Source organism: Gasterosteus aculeatus, chromosome 8 (genome assembly GCF_964276395.1).
Source record: "Gasterosteus aculeatus chromosome 8, fGasAcu3.hap1.1, whole genome shotgun sequence".
NCBI classification, from domain to species: Eukaryota; Metazoa; Chordata; class Actinopteri; order Perciformes; family Gasterosteidae; genus Gasterosteus; species Gasterosteus aculeatus.
The window spans coordinates 9340164-9363906 of record NC_135695.1 but is presented as its reverse complement, the minus strand read 5'-3'; the positions used below and the strand labels follow the sequence as shown (position 1 = coordinate 9363906).

Below are 23743 nucleotides of genomic sequence, written 5' to 3'. Positions count from 1 at the left end.
TATAATTGAAGGCTTCACTTCCCCCACCTACGCATACAGAACTACAACAAATCAGTCACCAGATTGTGAGCTAAGATAAATTTGGTGGTCGTAAAAGAGATTATAAAGAGGATGAAAAACTGACGTACAGTGTGTGAGAAAAGCACAAATAATCTACAGACAGATGGAGGAGGATGAGTAAAGAGAAAAGACTGAAAAGGGAATTTAGCAGGAGAATGTATGAATAAATTACCATAAATGAGGCAACAAGGACGGAACTTAGAATAACAATGATAAACCACCTCCATGGACTAATGTCAGATATATCAACACATGACGTATACTTCATTATACGTATAATACGTATACGTATACGTATAGTAAAGATACAACTTCAACACCAGTCACTACTTGATTAAAGTCATGTTGAGGGAAGAACACACACACAAAACAGAAAGAAGTGTTACAGTGAGAACTAAATGTGGGGTGTGGCACAAAGCAGGTGGAACCAGGGACTTAAAAACCAGTTTGTTGGTTCTTTCACCAAAAGCAGAACAAACCAGTTACACACGCACGCACTGTTAACTCTTGGGAGGGAATTAAAGTTGCAACATGTTCTCTAAACGAATGCAGTCCTTCTACAAAGGGCCCTGTGTTTTCTCTGACAGGCCACATCACACCTACGTGTGTGCGTTCTGATCGGGATTGTCTGGTCAACAGCCACGTTATAGCACAATCAAGAACAAGATCCAGGAGATAAACCCCCAAAAACCGATGCTACGACAACGCTGGTTTCCCCTCGCAATGAGCCCCGCGCTCTGTCGGCCTTCTGATCCTCCTTTGTACAAGCGCGCCTGTCGTTGCGTCTTCATACACAATCCCATGAGAGTGTCGTTGTGGAGACCAGCACAAGAACCAAGCGAGAGGGTCAGTACACTCACTCCAAATATCTACATAGGCAAGTTTCCCTTTTGAGAACCTGAAATCCCCCAAGTGCTGATGCAAGTACTTTGATCTCCTTTAAATCTGGCCTGGGGCAGATGCTGTACATATCCGAGCCAAACAACTCCACACAATGTTGTGACACGAGGTTCCAAAGGGAAGTTTAGAGAGCAGTGAACAGTTTTCCTTACCAAGCAGGGCGCTGAAGAGCTGACTTTGGAAGACATTGATGACTCTGTCCAGAGACTGCTGCAGCTGTGAGTCCTCCTCTGCGTGGCCCTCTGCGCTCCGGCTCTGGTTCTGGTTCTGGTCCTGGTCCTGCTGCCTCTGGTCAAGTTTGGCCCGATACTGCTGGAGGAGCTCCAGGGCTCGCTGAGCGTCTGAACACAGAACATACTGGTAAGAAATGACGATTATCCGGGGATTCTTGAGTAGAGCCCCGGAGATTCATTTACATTAAAAGCTTCTACTTAATAAACAATTACTATGGCGGAAAAACTCTGACTGGCTCAAGCCCCTCGGGGTCAGTTAATGGGAGACGGATGGATAACACCTGCCTCCATAGCTTGGAAGCTGTTTGCTTTCCCGCTCTGTCTCAACTATGACGAATGTTCTATTGTCCACTTGACAGCAATTACAAATGAAGACATTCTCATTAGTAATGTACAGCGATGTAAACAATTGTTTGCTCTGGAAAGGTGACTCGAGGCGCATGTTCATCCTCAACTTCCTCAACAACCAAAAACTGGATGCTTTGTTAATGATATTTTAAGGGTAACAATTTAAAACGAAGCATATGTATGTTTCACCTTGTGGTATCTGCATTCGAAGAATAGGTGACAAAACAGTTTCTTGGGCTACTAATGCGCAACATAAGTCGGATGCGAGGGGGTGTGAAGGCAATATAGTGCGTGTTGTTGAAGAAAGGCGCAGATTCACGTTCCAGCGGTGCGAACAGCTGATGGGACCGGAAGTACCGACGGCACCGAACGCCTCGCGGGGAAACGTCGCCTTCACTGAATGCTGCATTGTTTACGTGTCTATGAGGCAGAACGGGTCCCACGCACGTATCGGCCGCTCGGTGCCACACGTAAATACCTGTACGTCACGCAGTCAAACAACCCGGAACGCTTCTCTGCGTCTGTCGGCTCCGCGTGAACCGACTGATTCTATCAAAGCCAGGTGCGAAATGAAGAGGAAATAACACAGGCTGGAAAACCTGTTTGCCGAATTGGACTCGATGTCCGAATAATTAGTTAAAAAAAAAAAAAACTTCAGTAATGAATGACTTGTACTTTTTATGCGTGCGCCAATACATGAATGAGTGCTCAACTGCGGGTGTTTCAGAAGAAGTTTTTCGGGCGGAGAGCGTCGGAGGAGCTGACGTCACAGTCTCTCCCCGAGTGGTTTTAACCCGCCGCGAGTTTCATTCGTTCCGTTTTAGGTGTGCAGGGTCACCAACAAGAGACACACACAATAAAAACCACGTATTGACCTTTCTGTCGCACCGGCATGATGACACGGTCTGCTACTCCAGATGTGTGCGTCTGTCCCGGGACAGCCAGCCTCCTCAGCGGGACACCGGAATGACACGCCAGCCGTTTACACCGACCTGTGACGTCATCGAAGGGAAAACTTCAAAAAAAGAAAAAGTTCGGTAGCCCGGAGGAGAGCAGCGGCGGAGAGAGGAAGGGACGGTGATAGTCGCCGCGTGGACTTAGTACCCGGAGCTCGCTCTCTCTCCCGCTCGCTCGCGCGCGCTCTCTCTCTCTCTCTCTCTCTCTCGCTCTCTCTCTCTCTCTCTCTCGCTCGCTCGCGCTCTCTCTATCCCTCTCTCTCTCTCTCTTACACTTTAACTCCCTCGCTATCTCTCCCCCTCTGGTAAAAACTACTCCTCCATTTCTGGATTCAGGTGACTTGGTTTCAAACGCTGTCCGACCGGTTCTTAGACCGGATGAACACACACGCGCACACACACGCGCGCCCGCGCACACGCACAAACAGACTCTCACGCTCACAAACGCGCCCACGTTCGCAAAGACGCGCGCACAAACGCCGAACCACGCACAAACAGCATAATTGTGTCTTTGTGTGTCTTTGCTATGAGCGTGGTGAGCCTGGTTTATTCCAGGGGCAAAAGGTCTGCTGCACGCAGCCTACATGTAATCCACTCAATGCTGGATTAATAACCAGTGATCAGGGACGGGCGGCTGTCAGCTGCCAACGCTAAGCAATGGTTAATGTCTTGGCCAGCTGACAGCAGGCTTCCATTCTCCATCCATCCTAAATTGAGGGCGTTTTCATTGTATAAATATCTTTAAAATATTTGTAAGGCAGATTGGGGAAATGGACATTTTCAATACAACATTCTGCAGTAGACAGTAGTTTTTGTGTGTCCACTACATGTGTTGTTTATTGGGTTGTTTCACTCAAAACACTTTGAGAACTAAACATAGATGCAAATGAACCATGTCAGAGAGACTGTGGCGACATTCCATTCGCAAATGCACGCTCACCACACAAACATTCACGCGCAGCAGCCGAATGCAGGTCACAGACTCGCTCTCTGGTATCGATATGGATCAGGTCAGGAGCTTATTGACAGCTTTAGTGAGTGCACCAGAAAAAAAAAAGGTATTGCTCTATATTTCTTACCATCACACACGCTGATGCCTGCATAAATTACCAGCCGGCGTGAGGGGGTGAATTTATGCACGATGGTGTAAGTGGGTTGGTCAGTCAGCACACAGAAGTATTATTCTGTACAAACCGACGCGTAAAAAAGACAGGGGAAAGAGGAAAGGGGACAAAAGGACATCATTCTGGGGGGTTTTCAATGTGTGTGTGAGCGTATTATCCTCTATTGTTAATTGTCGGCCTGCAGCACAGAAAGCAGAGTTGTTCTACAAAGGGCACCAAAGCCAGCAATAGAAGACAGACACGGGGCAGAAAGTTTGTGCGCCAATGATGCCTTATAATCCAAGCAGGCCTGTTATTACACACTATATCATCAAATCCTTAACTTGAGCGATACTAACTAAGTCAAACTAAGTAAATTACAAGCAAAAGTTCTACATAAAAGTCCACAAGTTGCATCAGCCAAACATACATAAAGGAAAAGTACGTGTTCTGCAGTTTTATAATGATCCGTGTTGTGTACGATGTGTAATAATAAAAGTCAATAGTTTACTAAAGCTAATACTTTATACATTGATAAGTCTTGTATGAGAAGGCATATTTGATATACTGCTATCTTTCATGTAAATGTATAATTGTTGTAATAAAAAAGGAAATATAAATAAGCATACACTTTCCTTAATTGGACATTAATGGCTAACAATGGGGCAAATAAAGTAACGCTGGCTGAGAGGTCAAGAGTTTGTAGGAAGCAAAAAGAACTCTCATCAGCATCAAAGCCTTCCGTTTGGAAATAATAACTGGTTTAGGACTTGGTGAATGCAGGAACAAGCACTAGCAAAATCCAGCTGAATTTTTTAAAACCTAATATTTATCACAACAGACCAGAATTTCCCTCTTAGCTGCTGAGAAATGAAAAATACTTATTTAGCTTAATGAGAAAGCTCAGTTTGTGAGGCGGCTTGACACAGTCAGCCGTCCCTCCGTAAGCCAAAGCTAGATAAGTGTCAAGAAATAGATGAGATGGACGGTTGGGGACGGATGGAGAGGAGTGATGCTGTTATACGAATGGACACAGAGACAAAGGAGCATCTGCTGAGACAACGAGAGTCGCTCGTGACTTTAATCCAGAGAAGCAGAGGAAACCAAAATCTCCTTCAGACCTGCTGAGGAGATTGTCACCAACCTCTCCTCTTCCCTTTACCTCATCCCTTTTTGAACAATCCCTCACTTCTTTGTGCACTCTATTCATATCTACTTACTTCCATTTAATCTTCTTTCCTCCCCTGTCATCCCATTTGCCTTTTATACGTTCCTATATTTCCTTTCCTTATTTGGCACCCTGACTTGGTAGTTTTCTCATTATTTGTGTTTGTGATCGTGTTATTTTGTTTGTCCGTCCCAGTATACATTCTCTACATGCTTTTGTAATAACTGTTCCTTTTCCTAATTTCCCCCGAATCTTCCCTCGTTCTGTTACGGCTTATCTGCTATGCACACATTTCTCTACTTACAGCAATAAGGATGCACACAGAGGAAGAGCAAGAAGATAAAGCTGAGTGCACCAGGAGAGAACCCAGAATACCAATAGTGACATTTTTATTATTTGTACAATAGAGACTTTAGTACATTATTCAAAACACTTCTTATATACTGAAAAAATGGTACGTCCCAAAGCCCAAAATGGCTCAAGTATAATCGCTGCACAGCATTTTTTCAATTTTATACATATATTATTTTTTGTAAAAACTGTATCTTAAATATTATTTACAGATAGCGTCTGCAAAATGCATTCTAAACACATGATATATATTATATATACTTCTGCAATAACATTTCTCCGCGATAATACTCAAACTTAAAACTGGAAGGATTTCAACTTGCATGTGCAAATAAATAAATAAATAGTTCTGTTAAATCATCACCAAAGTTTGTCCAACTTATAACTCGACAGCGATTCTCTCTTCGGAGGTCAAAGTACTTTTGTCACACAACAGAAGAAGCAGCATTCAAGTTGGGTATGTGTAGGTACTGCAGAAAGCATGGGTACATTCACAATCAATATGAGTCATTTTAAATTGGATTCCATTCACAGCTATGTACAATGATACCGTCCTCAGCATTTGTTCTGCTCTTATGTAGTTTAAACACATAGAAAATGACTGTTTTTATAGTCATATACATATATATATAATATATATTTGTATAACACAAATTCACAATTACAGTAGAAATACATTTTATACAGTTTTGGATAGTACATGTGTAGGTCTCCAAGTCATACTGTGCGTACCTCCATCCATAACTTCGTTATAAGTGTCATTATTATAAAATATCACAATTTGTTTGAGCAAAGCTAAGGTATATCAATATATTTAGAAATAATTACCTGAAACATGTAGTAAAAAATAATTATATTATCAAACCTTTTTCTCTGTCCTCATAATATCTTTGATATTTCAAACTTTAAAGAGAGTAGGTTGGGTATCAGTGGTTAAGATCAAGTCTCTCTCCCACAAGAATAAACTGTGCCATTTTGTGTCCCTTATTCTGAGAGAATAAAGTTTAAACGCTTATTAGGAGGGTTGACACGCAATGGGCACAGGGTGACACTGTCCAGTCAAGTAAAAGCAAAGGACAGGTAAGGATGTTGTTTTGCTCTGGATGAAACATCAGATGCTAAACAGAACAAAACAAAACTCACTGTCATGAAGTGTTGCATTTACACAGAGACAGAAAATGAACCTCTTCAATCTCTTCCTGTGGTCAGACTGTCAAGTCTAAACGTTTTCTTTATCATGACCACGGAGGTCAGATTATATAAGACTACATTTACATGGCACCAGAAACCTCGCATACAATCAGTTTATTTTCTCTCCCTATCCACATCTAATCTTGAAAATTCGCCAACCAAAAGTTGGCATATCAATATTTCCATGTACATCTAGTGTTAACTAGGAGCTCCTCAGGTTATAAAAGTTACACTGACATTTCAAGTGCAGCCAAAAGTCTTTGTGGCACAGATCAGATCTTTCCCTGATTGTCTGAAAGGGGACCATCTGTTTGATTGCAGATTTAACCCTTTTAAGAAAGTTATATTGTTGATATTTTCTGTTTTGGTGCTTTCTGCAGGGAGGCCAGAGGTCAAGACACTTGGGCAGAGCGGATGCTTGGAGGCCGAGCCAAACTTTAAAAAACGCCCCGCTGCTGCTCTCACTGTGTGCGGATCAGATCTGGGCCACAAGGCGGGAAAGCTCAGATGTTTCGGGCCGGTGTGTAAATACAACCGGGGAGGGGGCAGAGGGTCCGTATGGCGCCAACTACACAACATCAGCCTCACTGAAACTCAGCGGTATAATTCAACACGACTCTTCTACAAAGTTGAGGACTCTGTAAGCCAACAGAAAAAGGCTGGCTGAGAGTGACCAACAATATGAAAGCATGCTGTGACGTTATCATACAACCCAAACGGCTAAAAAAAGCATGTAACATCGCCGTAACAACACTGGAAAACCCAACTTCAGATCATGGCACAGATATGAGTAATGTTACAGCGTTTGAGTGTGCGCAACCTGCGTCGTTGTAGAATCAGGCTAGAATATGGACACGGCTTCATTATCAATAGTAAACTGAACATTGCATATGTGTTGGATATGGGGGCACATATGTCTACTGAATGTGTGTGTTTGCCTGTTAGCGCATGTGCATGGCAGTGTGTGTAAACATTAGCATGATTTGCTCAATAGATGGCACTGTAGGACAAATTAGGCTCTGCTGAAAATCTCAATGGGCCGAGCCTCACTAGTATTGCTTTAGCTCTTATCAGTACACCTGTGCAAGCAACAGTTTCAAAATAAAATAAATAATAACAACACAAACAAATAAAACAAGAAGCAGTAATGAACTATCAACAGTGTTTTCTTTACAGAAAAAAAAAAAAAAACTTGTATACTTTAGAAAATGGTCCGTTTGGAGAAATAATCCCTGTATGTTCGAAAGACAGAATTCAGAATTGAGTTTATCAACACTATTTATATCAATAATACACTTTCAGAGCCGTCTGTCCAGGCCCCAAGGAGAGTGCAGCTCCATAAAGCTTCAGCTCAATATATGTACACAAGGCAGAAAGTCTTTTACGTTTCTGTACACTGGAGGCAAAAATACCTGCAAAACAGAAGACAGCCAAAAAGAATAAAACACCAGACAGCGTTAGAAAGAGAAGAACAGAACAGGAGATGCAGGTCAAAAGAAGGAAAAAGAGAACAATGGAATAAAAAAAATGGAAAGTGAATCGCGTGCTGCACCGAACAAATGGATAAATATCTAACGTGGAAGGCAAAATGAAAGGCAGTGGAGAAAAGCAAAAACACAAAAACAAACTCATCGGACTCATCGGATGACCGCCTAACTGACAACCACACGATCCAAACTGCAGCAGCCCTGTAGGGACTCAGAGAGTCCTCTGGATGTCCGTCCAGACGTAGATCAGGTCCCTGACCGCCGGGAGACAGAGGAGCCGATATGTTTCCTGTGGTACGTTTGGCACTAGTATTTGCCTTTTGGTCCAGCAATAGGCAAATAAATGTCCCCTACAAAGGTAAAAAAAGGCGGCTCATATTTCAGTTCCACGAGCCTGCAGTGGAGGGCAGGTGAAGCGGCTCGGGGATGGCGAAGAGCGGGGTGGAGAAGCGTTGTCGTGTTTTTCTTTTTGTTTGTTTGTTATAAAACTATTTTTTAGCAAGTGCTGCTGTCTCTCAGAACCAACAAGTCCACCGTCCGCTGGAAACTCTTCAGCAGAGAGACGGCTGTCTCGTGCTCCATGTGTAAAAAACTATGTCCGTTAGCCTGCAAGGCAAACACGCAGCACAGTCAACAGCATGCGTGCGTGTGCATGTATGTATAGAGGTACGTGTGCTGCAGAATTTCCGTACATAGGCCTTTGTGTGTGTGTGGGTGTGCGTGTGTGTGTGTGCGTGTGGAAGGATGGAGGGTCACTGCCATCATTATCTCAGTAACACATCACTGTTGGGGAAAAGAGAGAGAAGAGGAGGAGCTACACAGTCATGCTGTAGAGAGAGAAGGGGTAAAGACAAAAAAGGGCTTTTAGATGAGTTCATCCAGCTAAACTGTACATCTGTGGAGAGAAGATGAGGGGGGAGGAGACGGGGGAGCCAAACACGAAGGGAAGAGAGGGGGGGGTCAATCTGTCATTGCGACTGGCGTCTCATTTTGACCTCGCAGTACAATCCTCGCTCTTCCTTTTGGACCTCACTGTTGCTTTGACGTGATAGCTACAGTAAATACAAATAAAGTCAATAATCATGAATAATTTCTGTGGAGGTTTTATTGATTCAATTTGACCGATCTACAGGGGAAGTGAATATTGATTCAATTGCTTTCGATCGCCCCTGGGAAAGTATGCCTGCAGTAAAATGAATGTTTACTTGTAGTGCACGCAGATTTCTTTTTTATCTCAACTTATATTTCAGACAATCCGCTCATCTCAAATATAACACACTGTCATTCTTACCGCACGCTGCGATCCAGAAAGGTTCCCTGTGTCGAGGCCAAAGTCTCCAAAGTTACCGTATTAGAACGAGCGTTAATTGACCTGCAAATATCTAAGTGGCAAAAAATACTTGCATTTGTTTGATTGTTGTCTGATCCTCAGGGGCAAACAAATCCATGTGTGAACGTCTCCCTCGATGATGCGTCTGTGTACGAATGGTTTGTGTCCTTTTCTTCGCTGAATGCTTGTACACATAACGCGTCTTTGTAACGTATTTTGTGATGAACCTAACGCAGGCACAAGCAGAAACCTCTTTGGTCTCACGTTAAACTCGTGCAGTGATTTCTAAGTGGCAGCCATTATCAACAACGGAGCCCTTCAGTGGAGACAAATGACGCCAGTATCGCCTACATCCTTTAGAAAATTCTAAACGTCCTCGGTCTCACAGTAATCCTCATAGTGATAGTATAACCAACCTGCTCAGTTTTGCACTTTTCCTTCTTACCTTATTTTTATTTTTATTTCATGTACATTTATGTAAATATTGTATTTTTATTCTAAAATTGGTTGGCTTTCCAGAAAAGGCAAGCACAAGAATTTCAATACACAGGGCGTGTGTAACTGACAATAAAATCTTTTGAATCTGATGAGGGATGAGAAAGAGTGGGCGCGGGGAGGCGGGGGATGGTGGGAGGAAGGGGTGGGGGGGGTCATGCCTGATTTTAGGATCACCAGGTACACGCGGAGGCAGAACATACAGGCGGGAAAATGCATCAAATGTCCAGCCAGCTGTGGTAGTTAACGGGTACACAACGTCCTACTGAATGCTGTGCCTGTGTGTTTATAAAACAAGGGGCGGCTGAGGGAGGGCAGGAGGTTTCTGGCCCAGTTGAGGACGACTGAGGGGACGTTACCTGCAGAATCTTGTCTCCGGGCTGCAGGGCGGAGGTGGCAGGCCCGTCATGCTGTACCCTAGTAACAAAGATACCCTATAAGTCAAAATGATACACAGTTAGGACGACACAGGGACACGATGGTTTAGAATCTTTGCCTTTCTCATTCTCTATATCCACCGCTCCCACCCCCGAAAAAAAGAAAATCACATTACTGCCAAAGATGTACAGGCAGATCACCGATGAATTCTCTTTGTTCTAAATTTAGAATCATGCAATTCATGATGAAAATAGAGTTAAAGTTAAGAAGAACCTGTGTTGACTTACTTTTGGCATCTTGTCACTTACAGATGCTGAGTGAAACATTGACTCAAAACGACATTACACATGTCCAAATGATTTCTCAGCTATTTATACAGATAAGGACTCTGCATAGAGGAAGTGAGGTTAGAAGAGAGAGAAATAGATATATACGGTAAATACCCCGTATGTAGAGTAGGGCGAGAAGAATAGGTGCAGGATGGGACTGAGTAGGGGGGAAGAAGTAGGTAGCAGGAAGGGCAGAAGATATTTCATCCCCTATATTTTCCTTCAATAACCCAAGGCAGAGATTTTAAAAACACCAACATCTTTTCACTGAGAGCTGAAAGATGTTTTTGAACACAGATAGTGTGGGACAATGCATATGTATTGACTCAAAGCGGTTCAACGCGTGGACGTGTTGAACAGTGAGCGTGACAAATAAAGTTAACAATACAATGTAGTAGTGACGGGGCAGGGGCACCTTCATACCACAGTCTATGGGGGAATGCAAGAACAAACACATATATTGTGTGTTAAAGAGGTGTACATGTCAGGAACATAGTTTAGTTATCGCTATACAGTGAACCCCATATAAGTGTAAAATCAAATCATTGTCATTATGTGGCATAACATGGTTTCATTTTGTATGCAAAGTGGTGCATACATGCAGTGTTTGCTAACTTGCTGACATACATTGATTGTTATTTGGATCTGGTCAGTTAATTTGCCTACTTTGCTACCCAGATACTGAGAAAGTATGAATATGGAATATGGAGCTCACTGTACATTACTATATGTTTGTTAGCAGCTGAGAATTGTGTAGCCTCAGTCACAACAATTAAACAGTTAAGAACATTATAAAGCAGTTTCACACAAAGTTGCATTGCCCTGCAAAAACCCTGCATCGAAATCTCAGATATTTTCAGAAATTCTGAAAAATTGATTTATATATCAGGACAATATTGGGGATGAGGTTTTTGCAGCTCAGTGATAATATGTATGGAGTTTTATTCAAACGATGATGGTTAATAAGAATGTTATCGACAGCAGCTCAGTGTGCAAAGACAACATGTTAAGCAACATCAGGAACAACAAATTGGACTTTCAAACAATAATGAGCAAGATCTGAGAAAAGATCCATTTCCATGCCTTATAACTTTGTTTTCTTAAATCTTAAACCGAGCCTGGGAAGAAAACATGTTAAAGCCCAGGATCCCAATCCTGTCAATCCGGGAACAGACTCACCGATTTAAATGGCAAACTGACAATTTCATGCCATTTTACAGAAGGTACCGTTCCAATTGTGTTTTTACAAGAACAAGGACTAATCTGGAATCTAAGTGTGTTCTAATAGCCCAAATAAATTGATGGCTGCAATCAACAAGCTAACCACAAGGGGGCACCACAGCTCTGTTGTGCAGCCGTGTTTTAAGTCCTTTACTTTTCACCTATTTCCACCGAACTTTGGCTCAATTTGGCCTCAAACTAGCCATTCATTTACATTCAAAGAAAATGCAAATCTAGAAATGTCTACCGTTTGAGTGTTATAGTGACAAATATGTACGCAGAAAAGCCAAAATAGTCCACAGAAGTAAGTCAGAAAAAATGATTTAAAAAAACAAAATCAAAGGATTCTGCATTTCTTTGAGCTGAAGATGAATCGGCCTTGAGTTGACAACCATTGAAAAGAGCATGAAAGCAATGGAGTGAAATTAACTAGAGGGCCATAGTGAGAATAAGGTGATTAAGTAGAGTAGTAGAAGTGCAGCCGGGGAAGCTTTATGGATACAAGTATATACGGGCATTAGATAACTGATCATGTCAGCAATTGAGTCACTACTTGTCTAATCAAAACTCAAGTTAAATGTTGAAGTGACAGCTTCTATATCCTCACTTCACACCCCCGACTTAAATAAACTCACCGTTCGTCCAATGGGCGCCTAGACCGAGTGTTTTAAAGCATTCCTCTTGCTGGCTTTCTATTTATGGACCGGCGGTCGCGTCAGTTACTCAACATCTGAAATTCATCATCATGCTTTACATCCTGAGATGAAAGTCAAGAACATCTGAAATCACCCCCAGTGTCACAGAACTAAAGCAGCCTCCTTAAAATAGCTGTCAGAGCTGCACGAGCAGCCTCGCTCCTTTAGAACGACTATAGCAGCATGTTTCTAGGACAGACGTCCGTGTGCAGGAGGCCTGAGGGACCTGCAACCCCAGCAGGCTCCTAACACAGGCCACACTGACGGAATCAGTCAAAGCCACGCGTCAAAACGATGAAATCTATATACTAAACACTAAAATATCGAAGCTCGTCTGATTGTTTGTTTGTTCAAGCACAGTGTTTGCCATAGTTTGCCAAACTCGGATAGGTATCACTTTACTTAAGTTATCTATCCTGTAACGGAAATGTGTAATATTTCAAGTGGTTTAGTTGTCATCAACAATTTGTTTTTCCAAAAGTCTGTCGTGTGAGATCAGAAGCTCAAAGCCACTCAAAGTTTAAGTCAACCGCTGCCTCACCGACAGAAGGACAGACTAAACGCTGCGGAAACGAGCAGCAGTTTCCATGGCAACTTTGAGGTAAAGCCGGGGGGTGGGAGGGGCCGTGATTGGCTGGCAGGCCAGGTCGGGTCATACCATGTCGGAGGGTTTGAAGGGGTTCCCCTGGCCGCTGATGCCACCAGAGATACTGAAACCAAGACCAGGGTTCTTCTCTATTCTCACACACAACTACAAAGAGATAGGAGGGGGAGAGATAGAAACACAGAAAAGAAAGAAAGACAAGCGACAGTGAAATAATAAGATCATACCAGTTTCTACACAAGCAGAGAGTGTGTCGACAACATGTACCACGATGGAGGAGTGCTTTCATGCAATGTGTGACACGCTTTGGCAGCTATATTGGAGGTCTTCAGTTCTTTGGCAGCCACAATTGAGCCACAAATATCCTTGTCAGAGTTAATTTAGTTGGCATAATGAAAGCCTTCTCACACTAGGAAGGGAAAAGCAAAACCCTGCAGGAAGATCATCTGATCTTTGTGGTGTGAATGACTTCATGTTCCATAAACAGGTACATTGATCCATCTGTGAAATATCTGATTTAGAGCTACGCCTCGGTCGCTGTTTCTAGACCTTCTCATTCTAACAAAGTCCTGTTGCAGTCATCTGGCTAAAAGTACACTAACATGTCCCAGTTATTTTAAGATTTTGTGTTCTTTAGTTGAGAGCTTGTTGGCCTCTTGTGGACTCTTAAAAATCCACTTGGTAACCATCATGTCCTGATCTGGCTAATTGGTTAATGGTTAATGTTATCTAAAACTCCAAACTTGGCTTTTCAAGTCATTCACATCTTGCATTATTTCTCTTTCATTTTGTGAGTGTGTGTGTGTGTGTGTGTGTGTGTGTTAGATCAAATCGTTCTACTGTATATTTACGGTTTTATTGATATTTGCAGTATACTCTAACTACACCCACGACAGGGAAATCCTTTATGTCCTAATTATTTTGTACTCAGCATCATGTGAGCAATGCCCATTTTAAAACGACCTCCAAGATAGAGTGGGACGTGGTTACTGAGGATAGACAGAGAGATTGACAAACACACTGATACCTGCTCTTGAAAACCATCTGTGCTCTTCTGGCCTTTAGTCTGCAACAGGCAGCGAGCGCTCTGAGGCCGCGGGTTAGTGTGAGTCATGACAACCTGATTACTGTGTACCATCCCCTGGTTGCTATGCACCATCCCCTGGTTGCTGTGGGCCATGCCCTGGTTGCTATGGACCATGCCCTGGTTGCCGTGGTACTGAGGGTTGGTGGCAGGCTGATGGGATGGGTGGGAGGAATGGAGGTTGTACTGAGGCTGGTTCCCAGACGGGGACAGAGCCATGGGCAGGCCAGAACCCTGGTAGCCCTGTCCAGGGGCGGGATGGCCTGGATGGGGAAAAAAATAAACTGCTAACACTCTGTTGTTGTACTACATATAACTGATTAATGAGCAGGCTGTCGATTTGAGACACATGGCAGACATACTTTATTGTATACTGACCGATATCTAGTTTCAAAAGAGTGAAATCTAATTCAAATGTTATTGCTACAGTAGCTGGAACTGAATCAAATAAAACAACAAACCCCAGAGTAAGCTCCGCGGCTAACGGATGCTGTTGGCGATGGCCTAAGCTGTTACTATGTCACCCTCAAAAAGGGTTTTTAAAAAAGAATCATTGTTGCTAAACAAATATCGTACATCATTCTCAATTCTTTTTGAACTTTGATTGGATGTGATGCTTAATTGGATGACTGCTTGCAACCCCAATAATGAGATTTTTGCCTCAAAGGGTCAAAGGGATATCCTACTCCTTGTTTATTCATGACCATTACCTTGAGGCATGTTGCCTTGGTACTGCCCAGGCCCCCCAGAGGGAACCACTGACAGAGGCATGCCTGGTTGGTATTGGCCCCCTTTGTTCATCATCCCATCGTAGCCCTGCTGCACTACACGGTGAGGGGTGGTGGAGGAGGAGGAGGAAGAGGAGGTGACGATCATGGTGTTGTGTGACTGGTGGGAAGGGTTGTGCGAGTGGCCGCTCTGTCGACAGCAGGTGGGCAAGTTAGAGACGTAGAAATCTCACAGAAAGTGGAAAGTGCACAGACACGCTCACATCCACACCAGAGAAAGGGTTACTGGAAAGGCGCTTATGCACGTGCATTTCGAAGAATGAAATTCCTTTCTTCCTTTCTAAGCCACGAGATATCACACCATCTATATGCTGGATAAAACACAGAAAGCGTAAAGAAAAAGCTATTACCTTTTTCATAAGGTTGTCAGGTGGGACGTCCCTCCTGCCAAGTGAATAAGGAGCCCACTGGTTGCTCCCTGAGAGCCCCTCCTGATCATTATCCAGCATGGCAGCCTGTTGAGACGGGGTCTAAGAGAGACACAGGGACCATTACTCAAAATGAACATTTAACTTAAGTAAATCACTCCAGTATCAACCTTTGCCCGCCTGAGTTTCAGACAATGGTTACATGTTTGTGTGATATTGTTACAAGGAGGTGTCATATACTGTGCAATGTTCCCAGCAGTTAAAACGGTGTGATGACTGATGCAGTTGATATTACATTACATTACATTACATTACATGTCATTTAGCAGACGCTTTTATCCAAAGCGACTTACATTACACTTTAAACCCATGGCTTTTTCACATTTTTGCCTGGGGAGCAATTAGGGGTTAGGTGTCTTGCTCAGGGACACTTCGACATGGAACATGGGGCAGCCTGGAATCGAACCACCAACCTTGTGCTTTCCAGCACACCTTCTCTAACCCCTGCGCCATGACGACCCCTGATACATGCTGTATCAGAATAGAACGTGGTTTGTGAGATCATGTGTTCAGATCGCTGCCTATTACCACAGTAGGCAACCGTTCTCAGGGCTTTTTAAGGTGATCTCAGTCTAAAGCGTTGAGTATTTTTTTGTATCAGCTGGCCGCTCTCGTTTGGACGTGGTGTTGACATGCGATGTCCAACAGCTCAACGTGTCAGACAACAAGCACACAGAATACAGTTGCGTATTTAAGGACGGCTCAGACAAACGTTGCTTGGACTGCTCCAATCTTTGTCCTTTTTGGAAACCTTGAGGCGTAGAACGTGTCTTATAGTTGAGCGAAACTCATGCAGTAGGATTTGCTGCTTATGTACGCCAAGGTACCCGGTTCATTGATCCTCACAGCAGTGTGCTCAAGCTAATTCAAACAATCTAACTTACATCAGCGACAGTGGCACACATTTAAGCAATAGCTTATGGCTGCTGGAGTCCCGGTGAGGAGGAAGCAGCAGCTAGCGTGCATTGATAAGAGCAGTACCAGGGGTTACCAGCACCAGAGGGATACTCACAGCTTTAGCAGACGGAGGAGGAGGTAGTGGCAGCCAGCGGCCAGCAGGAGGCTCATGCTTTGTGTTATTGTAAAGATTAAAGTTCAAAGTGCTGCTGCGCCCCTGGCCGTGACCCCCGCCCTGACAGAGCATGCCCAGCGTGAGCGTGTTGTGCTTTAGGACACCACTCTGATTGGAGGAGACAACATCAAATGACATGGGTGAATGCAGTGGGGGGGGGGCGCCCACACAGCGGGCGATAACACACTGTGAGCTCCACACGCACGTAAACAACCAACAACAACAGCAACCATAAAACAATGACAACAGTGCAGAGTTGCTGAAAGCACAGAGAAATGTTAGCTCGTGATCGGTCAATACAGACAGAGAACAGCGTCATACAAGCAACAACTGGTGGATCAATTTTCAGCATTAGTGTGTATGTTTTCCAATTAGCTATGTAGTCACATGTGTGGGTATTTAAACAAACAATTAATTAATGAATTAAAAACTGGTACCGATGATATTTACAATTCTTCATTTCACCCCCACACGGTTCTTTTCAAAATTGTCAATTACAACTTTTTAAAATGTCTTTTCATACAGTAAATATGAAGCTGGAGCCCAGAAACATTATTACAATGTATTAATATGATTACTATGAGCACCTCTAAGGTTCAAGATAGCACTGACGGGCCGCAGATATTTTCAAAGACAATTTTACAAGCGAGTGTGTATTCGGCTCAGGCTGACAGAGCGACAGTGTGAATGGGACACACATGCAGCCGGACGCACACCCGGTCAACCTTACAACACGGACTCACACAGGTACTGACAGCGAGGGTTCCCGAATGCTTTGTGCGTGTCGTTGCGTGTGCATCTCCCTCTTCAGTGTTTGCATTAACGTACCCTGTCCAATCGTTTGGCTTCTATGTGCCTAAGTAGCTGTTGCCTCCAATCGGGAGGCATCCTGGAGGTGATGTCGTCGGGCTTCTGTGGGACGCCAGGCCTTACTTTGATGGTATCGTCAGATGGTTTTTCGGGGCAGGTTGCGAGAGTGTAGTCAGGGGGCATTTTCTCCAGCAGGGCAGCCATGGTGGGACGAGCTGACACTGGACGCGCCTGAGTACGAAAGATTCAAATTCTATGAGGACGATAAGAAAGAGTTGGCCTTGATAGCGATAAAATTATTTTATTTAATCTAAATATTTCTCCATCAACAATTGAAAATAAATGACTCTGCGTGTGTGGCAGGGATCGCTCACAGTGTCCAACCCAATGACACCGTTCAAGTCTGATCGAGAGTTTTAGCATTTTCCAGCTGATTGCTTTGGTTTCAGGGCATGCGAGTGTAATGTTTTGAGTCAACGGGGTCCGAACCACATTTTATGGCAATACACGTGATAGTCTTAATCTTAGTGTGGGCCATGCGTGTCAAACGATGCACCGAGGACCCGGTGTTGAGCGTCTAGAGTCAATCTGCCAGCGTGGTCAATAGCAAGTAATGCTCCGCTCAGTTGAGTGACATGTCAGCTAGTGTAATACGGTGTGGTTGTGAGGGTTGGATGGGACGTGAGAATGCCAGCCAGATGAGCACAAAGACTGAAGTAATGCAGACACCGTGTACAGAACAGGTGATACACATTCCGACCTCTACCTTCCAGCTCTGGTGAAATACGGCACAAACAAGACTACAGTCACGAGCGTTACATATGAGTTTCCTAGTATCCTTCCTGCGCTCCGTTCGTTTTATGCTGAAAGCTTTCAGAAGAGGAGATCAGCACACTGCTGGACGCCTCTCTGTTACTGTTTTTGGAAAGTCGGGGGGGGGGGCAGAGAGCCAGAACATGCTGCAGGGATTATTTGTGGATTTAGGAGAATGCTGTGTGATTTTGGGGAGCAACCTGAACCCAGGTGACCAGTGGAAAGAGGAGTGGATGAAAATGTTCCCACGCAGTCATTTACATAAACTTCAATGGCAAGTCTTTACATCTTTGTCAGCCAAGTAACCAAAAGGGAGGGGGGAGGGAAGAACGGTGATCATGGTTAAAAGAAACTAAAGTTTTCTGTTGTTAGGTGGATAAAAGCCCCTCGTCTAGTATGTAGTGTTGTGTACTTCAATCCTGTCATCCAACAATATACAATTGTTTTTATACTTTGTACAGTATTAATGAAAGAGTACCAATCAGCAGATTAATTAACACTGAAATGGATTATTTGCACCCAGGCCTGGATATCCACCATTTTAAGAGCAAGGATTTTTTGTGTGGTCCTTTTTTTTGATGGCACAAAGGTTAAATGCCGGGCCATCAAATAAAACAACAATTGAAACACACACAAAAGTCATTTATTTATCTTTGAGGGTTAATCATGACTTAATTTTGAATACATGAAATACTGAAATTATTTATCAGCGTTTACAAATACCAATACTTTTTTTATTTTTCTTATGTCCTTCTTTGTTGTGCTGTAACTTCCAGACCAAGTTCATACCAACATGAACTACATCCCAGTTTTTCACGTAATGGCTCTATGTGAAGAAGTGGAATCTCGACAAAAGACGCCGCTGTCTAAAAACGGCATCAGCAGGAAATAGGCACGTTAGAGAAAACAGCTAATTCATTTGCAAAAGTGTGGGCGGAGCATCAAGCCGACCGCGGTCAGACAGTAACAGTCTACCTGAGAGGCTCCATATGTCTCAGTACTGTAGCTCCGGGCAGACAGAGGGCGGCGCTGAGTCAGGCTCTTGGTCGGATACCCAATCATGGGCTTCTTCTGTTCTTGGTAGGTGGGATAATCGTCATCGTAGCGACCGTTTCTCTTGTTGTGCATCATTTGGCTCTGGCTGTCGGCCATGTTGGAGAGAGCAGAGTGCTCCATGGGGGTGGAGTAGGCCAGAGCCCGACCGTAAAGAGGGGGGTCCGCCTGAGTGCGAAAAGAGTTTACAGCAATCAGACTTCTACATTAAAACAAAAAAAAAAGGCATTTTGGGACGAAGATATTCAACAAACAGCTTTATCAATGAATGTTATTCATACATGCTATTATTTTGACAATCACGACTTGAACATCAGAGCATTCTTTTTCAAACAGTTGTACCTGCTGTCTGTACTGAGCTTCCTGGAGGGCCTCCTGCTGGGCTTCATGGACTCTGCGGAACAAGGCCAGCTCCGTGGAGCTCACCAAAGAATCCGCTCTCCTCAGAAAGCCAGGTCTGGAGCGCTGTGCGGGGATGGGCTGCTGGTGCTGGCTGGACGCACCATCCTGGTTGATCGGCGATTGGGGGAAAGAAAACATCTCCAGCGGTGGATACGCACGATACCGAGGGCTCACTAACTCCTTGGGTAATGTCTTCCCTGGTTGATTGATGTACTCCAAGGCTTTCGATGAGTGGTTGACATAATCTGGTGTGTTGGGGAAGGGGGGAGGGACCCGACGGTCCATGGTCACCTGATTGGTTAGAACAGTTACAGGTAAGTCCATGAAAGGTTTTAGACATTTTTGTTGCCATACAAAAAGCTTTTATAAGTGTCTTAACACCCCCTGAAATCATACGTCCTATGGCTTTAGCTGCATTGGAGATATTCAAAGAAAGACCAAAACAGTAGACACACACACACACAGTTAGAGATGACTTGCTGAACACAATGGAGCATTTAGTTGCTAAAGATATTAAATGGATTTAAGATAAGAAGTAAACTATTGACCTGGGGGTTGTAGTTGTGGTCAAAGTGGTAGGCCTTGTGTGGGATGGCTGGCTTCTGTCCCGACTGGTTCTGGTTGCTGGCTCCGTGTCCAGCAAAGATCAGGTCATCGTCTAACATGGGGGCAGACTGTGACCGTGACATGTTGGTCTGCTCCATAGAACAGGGCATGTCTTGGCGGTCCAAACTAGTCTGTTGCTCAATGGATGTACTGTAGCTGTCCACGGGTATACTGATGAAAAAAACAAGAATAATCAGCCACAACTTTGCAGATTTACTTGATCCACCGACGAGATAACAAGTTGCTTTCGTCTATAAAAGAACAACAACAACAAACCTACCTGTAGACCTTGTAGGAGCCAATGTCGATCTCATCGATGCTCTGTGACTTCTTGAACTTGGATCTTGTCTCCCTCATCATGGGGGACAGGCGGTCCGAGCTTTTACTCATCACCACGGTTACCTTGTTGCCCCCGCTTACACTTAGCTGATCCTTCCTGTTCTGCTCCCCCTGATTGTCGTGGTAGGTCCAGCTGCCGGGCAGAGGCCCCGTGCCTTGTTCCAGCCTTGGAGAACCAAACACATGATATGAGCCTAAAAAAATGACTTGGACTAAGGCAGGGTCACAGCAGTGGAGAAGAAAAGATTAGACAGTTGAAAGAAGTTTTTCTGGAGAGGTTAGTGTAAATGAGATCGGAAATGAAGAAGGGGTTCAGCATGTTACATATTATGCCAGCAAATCTACAGGTCGACTACAACTAACTTCAGGTGGTTTATAATACAGCAATAACATACGGCAGTAACTCCCCTCACAGTGAGACATTTGACTTCATAGGGCTGCAGTTAACAAGATTAGGACAGATTAATAATCTATCATTTTTAGTTAAAATATCATTCTAGACCATAAAACAAGTATACACTATTTTTTTTTTTTAATCTGATATTTGACATATTTTGTGTGCAGATGCTGAAACGGTTGCTAAATGAAAACGAAGGTCACGAAGCTTCATATACAAACACTTGCAAACACATTAAAGCGGACTCCTTTCACTCACCTTGGGTCCTTGCGGTCTGGGTTGGGGCTCGATGTGGGCGTCAGGTCCAGTTTGGAGGGAAAAGCGGTTCGGTCCTCCAGCGGGCTGGGGGTTCTGGTCCAGTTCTGCCAGGGATTCTGGGAAGGATGCCCTGACTGTGGGTCATTGTCCGGCGTGGAGCGTTGGTTGCCGTGGAAGGGCAGCGTCTGAGTGTCGAGCTCCAGTGGCACCCCTACGATTCGCTCCTGCCTGAGCAGCGGGCGGCGCCCATGTGTTGACTGGCTGCGGCCTTTGGAGCCCAGCGGCGGGTTTCCCTGGCTTCCAGTGGACGGAGGATCCATAGGAGACTCGTCAGGATCGAAACCTGTGTTGTCATAGTGAGGAGCCTCAGACCAATCAAAAGGCTCGCTCAGTGGGCGCCGATCCCCGCGCTGCTGCAGCGTTCCCGACGGAGGAGTTTCTCTCTGAGACAGCAGCGGCTTGGAGTCAATGGGTTTGGGGAAAGACTGAGCCAGCCTGCAAAAATACAACATATTAAACACTAATTGTGCTGAGGTAAATTATAACATTAACTCAATTATACTGAAGTGCCACTATCATTGGGCATACGTATTTAATCAAAGCCAATGGTCACTGGAACAACATAGCTTCATCTCGCTCTCACTGGAAGATCAATTTGGCCGACAACCATGTTTTTGGTAATAAACGTTTCCGAGAGCAGCCTGGAACCGGAAAAAAAATGAATGCCTTTAACGTCCATCGCTGCCGCTCGCAGTTTGCAAAGACCACACTTTTCTCAAGTACCCCGACAAAGAGACAACAATACAGATTGTGATCTGTACATCACCCCAGGGTGTTTAAAATGACAACTTAAATGTCAAAAAATACCAAAGCGGGCTTTCAACCAGCGGGGGCCCAGCGGAACGAGGAGAGGCAGTGAGCACAAGGAAGCGATTGTTATCATTATTACCCCCGTACCATTCCAGTGGAAAAGGTTACTGTTATATTACAAAATGCAAAACATTTTGTCCAGATTCAATGGTCTCTGAGAGGAAACCAAATAAACAAATAAGTAAGTCCAACCTATGCTACCATACATCTAAATGTCTAGATCCCTGGAGGAACTGACGTAAACGTCTATCTGGGTCGTGATGACTGATGACCGCCAACCTTTGCACAACCTAGAAGTTTGAAACATAAATACTGATTTTTAGCCATGTTATGATAAAATGTGTCAAATACCTGTAAAAGACTTTTACAAGCGTTTCCACTGACCCTGACTATCAGAGCTATTATAGCAATAATCTTTCTAACGTGTCTGTGATAGTAGTGACGCCTGAAAGGCACAGCTCTGGATGAGACAAGATCTGAAGGAGTCCTGACCAGAAGTCTGCAGCATCCTTTTGGCGTCTCTCTGACCTTGACTGAGCAAGCAGAGCGATGAGAAAGACACACACACACACACACAGATGGAGTAAGAAGAGGATGGATGGGGGTCTTTGGACAGATGGATGATAGATGAAGGAGATTGGATGGGGGCTGGAATGGAAAGAGGAGAAGCTATGATGGATGGCCAGAGGGATGTGATGAAATTGAAGACGTTACCTGTTGGTCCAGTGTATTTGAGGGGCCTGGTCCTTGCTCGAGGCCGGCAGGGCGGGAGCGTGTGCGTGTGGGTGCGGGTGCTGGTGTGAGTGTGCGTGAGAGTGTGCGTGTGGGTGAGCGTTGCCGGGCGGGTTGGAGGAGCCGGAGGAGCCCTGCGAGGGAGAGTAGTCGGAGTAAGTGGCTGAGGAGCCGCTGTGGTTCAGACAGTGGAGCTTATCCACCTCTTCATCTGTGGACTCTGGACAGGGAGACAGGCAGAGACAGACAGCTCTGTTCAGTGAAATGTCACATTCTCTTCTTCTGTTAAAGCGCCTTTGTGTTATCGTGTCTGTATCTCATCCCGATGGGGTTTGGATCTTTATCATGACACCAAGTGATATTGTTGTGCTTGATAGGATCTAACAATATATTCCAAACTTGAAACACACTTCTTTAAACCCACAGTAACAGTTGTTTCTGTGACCAGCTGAGCTTTCCGCAAGATCACATGACATGAGACATGGCCCATCTAAAGATAAATTAATAATTCAAAAAGGTTTATTAGGACTAATAAATCCTCCCAGATACCAGCTCTCCTTTTGAATATTGAAACCAAACTGTGAACGATGTTTCCAACATCAGAAAGTGTTCCTAGTGTGATATTGTAGCTAAATTGCATTGAGGCCTGTATCCTGCAGTCCTATTTCCTAAATGATATTGTCCTCTTTCTCTTAATCCAGATTTCTATTGTACTCTCATTAAAAGAGCCGATGTAGAAGGAGGTATAAATGAGGGTGCAGTGGGCTCACGAGTCAAACCTAAAATGATCTCGACAAGCGAAGAAAGCTCCTCATTAACTACAAGATCCTTCATTAAGAATTTACACTCACCAGGACAGACAAGCCCTTCTAGATGGAATCATCTCTCTGAGAAAGGACTAGATTACATGGCGCTCTGAGCTCAGAATTAAACAGAGCTTTAGTTCGTCACAAAGATAATAACATGTTTTAGTTCAGTCGACGGGATTAAGGCAGTCAATTAATTACAAAGAAAATAATGATTTTTGAGTAAGGAAATTAGCGTTGGGCTCATCTGTAAAACTTCAGGATAAATCAGATGAAACTGAGGCCTTCCAGGCATAACATATATAATAAGGGCAGAACTAAAGCCCGAACACCTAATACGGAAATCTACATTCACTTTAGAGGTTTATTATATTCCCCCTCGCTCTCTGTTATGTGCTGGAATTAATCCGTTTACAACCATGACTAATTAGCGGAC

At 44.1% G+C, this 23743-nt stretch overlaps 2 protein-coding genes across 28 annotated transcripts in view; both read right to left on the bottom strand.

The window, feature by feature from the left end:
- The window catches only part of LOC120824323 (discs large homolog 1-like protein), a 78480-nt gene extending 75723 nt beyond the window's left edge, over window positions 1–2757 (bottom strand). For all 8 annotated transcript variants that reach the window (XM_078107934.1, XM_078107935.1, XM_078107937.1 and 5 more), the window contains exons 1-2: window positions 2417–2757; window positions 1113–1301 (exon numbers count right to left, since the gene is read on the bottom strand). In XM_078107934.1, coding sequence (XP_077964060.1) covers window positions 1113–1301; window positions 2417–2435 — 208 coding nt within the window. In that variant the 5' untranslated portion in view covers window positions 2436–2757. The remainder of the gene's footprint in view (window positions 1–1112; window positions 1302–2416) is intronic.
- Window positions 2758–5140: 2383 nt separating this feature from the next.
- lrrc7 (leucine rich repeat containing 7) overlaps window positions 5141–23743 on the bottom strand; it is an 84286-nt gene continuing 65683 nt past the window's right edge. For 5 of the 20 annotated variants that reach the window (XM_040183653.2, XM_040183648.2, XM_040183654.2 and 2 more), the window contains 13 exons: window positions 22484–22721; window positions 20900–21394; window positions 20186–20410; window positions 19848–20076; window positions 19240–19590; window positions 18820–19065; window positions 17050–17262; window positions 16162–16329; window positions 15072–15191; window positions 14644–14851; window positions 13877–14196; window positions 12904–12996; window positions 8492–10056 (listed from right to left, as the gene is read on the bottom strand). In XM_040183653.2, coding sequence (XP_040039587.2) covers window positions 9841–10056; window positions 12904–12996; window positions 13877–14196; window positions 14644–14851; window positions 15072–15191; window positions 16162–16329; window positions 17050–17262; window positions 18820–19065; window positions 19240–19590; window positions 19848–20076; window positions 20186–20410; window positions 20900–21394; window positions 22484–22721 — 3122 coding nt within the window. In that variant the 3' untranslated portion in view covers window positions 8492–9840. Of the gene's footprint in view, window positions 10057–12903; window positions 14197–14643; window positions 14852–15071; window positions 15192–16161; window positions 16330–17049; window positions 17263–18819; window positions 19066–19239; window positions 19591–19847; window positions 20077–20185; window positions 20411–20899; window positions 21395–22483; window positions 22722–23743 lie in introns of all 20 variants that reach the window. The other 15 variants (XM_040183652.2, XM_040183666.2, XM_040183658.2 and 12 more) reach the window with 13 other exon arrangements.